At 33.6% G+C, this 4,143-nt stretch overlaps 1 protein-coding gene across 2 annotated transcripts; it reads right to left on the reverse strand.

The window, feature by feature from the left end:
- Positions 1–1,308: 1,308 nt before the first annotated feature.
- On the reverse strand, positions 1,309–3,835 carry LOC131623345 (mediator of RNA polymerase II transcription subunit 9-like). Of its 2 annotated transcripts, XM_058894354.1 has the most exons (6): positions 3,332–3,835; positions 3,178–3,240; positions 3,004–3,084; positions 1,782–1,840; positions 1,621–1,702; positions 1,309–1,490 (listed from the first exon to the last, which is right to left on the reverse strand). In XM_058894354.1, the coding sequence occupies exons 1-5, from the start codon at positions 3,680–3,682 to the stop codon at positions 1,645–1,647; spliced, it is 612 nt and encodes a 203-aa protein (XP_058750337.1). In that variant the 5' UTR covers positions 3,683–3,835; the 3' UTR covers positions 1,309–1,490; positions 1,621–1,644. The 2 variants fall into 2 exon arrangements, with proteins under 2 accessions (XP_058750337.1, XP_058750336.1); XM_058894353.1 differs by having other exon boundaries at positions 1,309–1,702; positions 3,332–3,834.
- Between the last annotated feature and the right edge of the window lie 308 nt (positions 3,836–4,143).

Raw genomic sequence — 4,143 nt, forward strand, 5'->3', positions numbered from 1 at the left:
GTTTTGATCTTAAATGTTGTAGTTCTCAAAAACTCTACTGCAAAGTACTGTGTAGTTACATTGTTTTTTGTTCTTACAAACAACCCTACACCTATTGAAAACATTTTTGGCAAATCTTTCCTCCCTACCATTCAAAATATTGTAGTACAGCCTTTTTAAATTGCTTCAAAGAGGAAAATCTCATTCCAACCTTGAATGTGAAATCTTTTGTAAGTGTTTCCTCTTCATTGATCCTAATCATTGCAGGCCTATCATCACAACATCTTCCTCACTATCAAGTTCATTTGTCATGTAATCTTCTTCAATGACATTCTTCCTTTCCATCTCTTCTATGGTAAACCCATGGTTGGTTGGTTGACTTGTATTAGCACCATCAGCATTCTCCCTTCTAGACTCATCTTCATCCCCCCTAAGTGAATCCTTTCATCAAGATCTTCATCAAAATCATGCATTTTATCTCCTTCACGGTCTTCAAAGTGTATGTCAGTAATAGAGTCTTCACTTGATTCACTGTCCTCACCACTTTGATCCTCACCACTTTCATGTTCCTTTTATTTCTCTTTATACCTCTCCATATAAGTCAACTCCTCTTTAGATGGTTTGGACTCGATATAAATATCAACTTCATAGTTGTTGTTCTTAGCAAACACAACTACAATGATGCATCCTCATCATTTCTAAATGGTTTCAGATCTTTTTCTAAACAACCTTCTTCATGTTTCCACCACATTTTGACTTCGTCAAAATTAAATGCTTAGTCCATCCCCTTAAGTAGGTCACAGGCTTTAAAGAATGACCAAAAAATCAGGGTCTTGTCCACCTTCATACCTTAATTTTGGATCTTTTACAAAAGAACTTTTGATGTAAAATACAACCATAATTCGCACTTGAATTAATAAAATAAAAAGGTAAATGCTTCAATAATATGGTTTGATATCCCTGCCTTGTAACCAAAGTTAATACAAAATTTAAATTCGTTTTAAAGTAAAATTAATATATAAACAACATAAAGTTGATTAATTGGATGATGAAATAGTATACATATGAAACCAAACTCTCCGGTAAGAGGCCAATAAAATATACACTCATCCATTCGTTTATCAAGTCATCTAAAACACATGTAACATAAAATATACACTCATCCATTCGTTTATCAAGTCATGTGTATCAATCATTTGTCAAAGTTCATTTTATCTTTCAATCATCTATCCCTTGGTCTAGCAAAAACATCAAATGTTCCTAAAACCATTTTAACTTTCAATTCCGCATGACATTTTCAACTACATGAATGACATTTTCCATTCAATCTAAATGAAAATTTTACTCCAAAATCACAATTCGAAAGTCTTAATTCAACATTAGATCAATGGCCAAAATAAAGCACATATGGTAACCATTTTTACATCATATATATCAGTTACATTACATCTCTTCAGATTACCAAATTTCACACTTTCCACAATGCCATGCTTCTACATACTCTAGTATGGCTGAAAGATGAAAATGGTAAGCCAAAATTTAAATATATAACTCAAAGGGACAAATCAAAGTTTTTTATCGATTGATATCATCTGTAGCTGCAATCTATTAACAAATAAAATCTCATTTAAGGTTTATTACCATGCTGAAAAGAATGATACTCTCTTATGGCTCAGACTTGACAAGCTCTTCCACAGATTTTGTGTAATTGGCGATTAAATCTCTGAAATAGAAGAAAAAAACATGTATTTAGGTTATATGAACTTTACTGAACAGAGATATCTAATACAATTTGTACAGACCTTCGCTGATTTAGCAATTGCTCGCTTTCCTCTAGCTTCTTCTTCTGTCCCTCAACGGTCTGCATTAAACAACCAAAACTCCCTCAAGTCAGGCAAAGAACCCCAGCTTATAACTACTGGCAAAAAAAACTTAGATTTTTAATATTTCGAGGACAAACACAGCAAATGAATCATTCTTCTTTTTAATAACATCAGTAATTATTGTTTAGCAAGCAAATAGCATGACACACACACACACCCCAACACACCAAATCTTGATTTCTCTCGAGTGAGAAGGAAAAAAACAAAGAATGCGGCGGTTTTTGAAAGAAAAAAAAAAAATCTTCTCTAACATCACCTTCCTTGTTCAAATGTTGTTTACAAGAAAAAACCGGCTTAACATGGAGAAATTTATGAGGGCCTTATTTTTTTTTTTTTAATCTATGCATTGCACCATTTAAATCATATGTTTCATTCTTTCCCTTTTCTAATAATCAAGGTATGTCATATACCATGTGTTTCGGAGCTTTCTGTTTATTGAGATAATGATGCAAAAACAAATACTGAGGTATAAGATTGTATAAAGAGCATAACCAGAATATCTAATCTCAGTTCTTCACAACCAGATGCAATAATCACAAGAAAACTCAATTTCGGGATAAGATCAATACCCAATCTATTATCTATAAAGATTCATAAAAATAAAACTTTTGAATCAATACCCAAAATCCCAAATTGACTTTTTCACAATCTAGATTAACAGTATGACCGAATCAGCTTCCAATTCAAGTTTTTCGCGTCCCAATGCAACATTACCGTAAATTTAAGAAGCTAAATATTGAAACCCCCACGCCAACACAGGGTGACATCAAGGAAAGGGGCTCTACCCAAACACACACTAAGCGGAGTGCATAGCCCTTGGACAATCAGAAACAATGGCACGTGAGCATCAATGCCAAAAGAGGTAGTTTTTGATAATTTGAAAGCAAGTTTCTCCATCTTTTGTAACCTACCGCGTCTCACGCGTCTCGGCTCACATGAGTGATAATTACCATTAACTAATAACAGAATTAAGGGTCAAGATTTGGAGTAACTCTAAATAACTACTCTTCAAACAAAATTACACTGCTTAATAACTTACTATATACATTGAACTTTATCAATTCAATTGTTGAATGTTGTATATTATTTCAACAATCAAGCACACAAAAACAAAAATAAATAAAAAGAGAAGTGTAAATACCATGGCTTTGGTGCTAATAGAAGCAGAGATTGAGTTTAACAGCTGCTGACACTTATCAAAATGGTTACTCAATTCAGCAATCTGTAACCAACAAAACCAAACAAAACTAACACAACTCAGTATTCAAATAAATAACCCTACAATGAAAAAAAAATCACAAACAACATCTCATACCGATGCATCTGATTGCTGATCCGGGTTTCCATGTTCAACAACCTCAGCCAAATTCTCCAACAACTACATCCAAAACAATCAATTTCATCTTAATTAAAAACAATAACAAAAAAATTTAAAATTTAAAATTAGGGTTTTGAAGGGGTTTACATACATGTAAGAGATGGAAGTGAGAAGCGAGTGATTGATGAAGATTCTGCTGCTGTTGCTGTTGTTGGGGCTGTTGCTGTTGTTGGGGTTGTTGTTGGGGTTGGGGTTGGGGTTGTTGTTGTAGAAGTCGTTGTTGTTGATAAAGTTGTTGCTGTTGCTGGAGTTGGAATTGAGATTGAGGGGTTTGTGATTGTTGAAAAGATTGCTGCTGTTGTTGTTGATGGAGAAATTGTTGCTGTTGTTGAAGAAAAAGGTTAGGGTCTTGATTGGGTTGAGATTGGGATTGGATTTGGGAATTGGAATTTGGGGTTGGGATCATCGTCCATGTGCCTCCGGGAGAAGAGTAATGATCCATTGCGATGTTACTACGACTCTAACTTCGGTTCAATTGATTATTACAAAGGATTTATGTGTTAATTCTAGAGTAGCTTTATTTCATCTATATTTTATAAGAAAAATACACTCCCCTATCAATTTGGATTTATGATCTATTGATAGAAGATAAGATAAAAGAGGCATTCATGTTTATTTCAACATGTTTCTTAGTCAAAGGATGCTCAATTTGTTAATCAGTCAATCCTTTGATTAGTTGATGGTAACCATAATTGTAGTTTATAAAATGAGTTTTGTGCAGTGTGTCACTTAAAGAATTTTTACATAATTCTTGTGTTAGTTGATACATAGAGATAGTGCGCGGGTGAGTTTATTGAGTTCATCATAGAATATTTTGAAGTGACTATTGGTTATCATTTGAGAGATCGCTTTCATCTTGTCTCACGTCGTCTATTTCTTATCATAATTATTTCAAGGTGGATA

This window comes from Vicia villosa, unplaced genomic scaffold, assembly GCF_029867415.1.
Source record: "Vicia villosa cultivar HV-30 ecotype Madison, WI unplaced genomic scaffold, Vvil1.0 ctg.000060F_1_1, whole genome shotgun sequence".
NCBI lineage: Eukaryota > Viridiplantae > Streptophyta > Magnoliopsida > Fabales > Fabaceae > Vicia > Vicia villosa.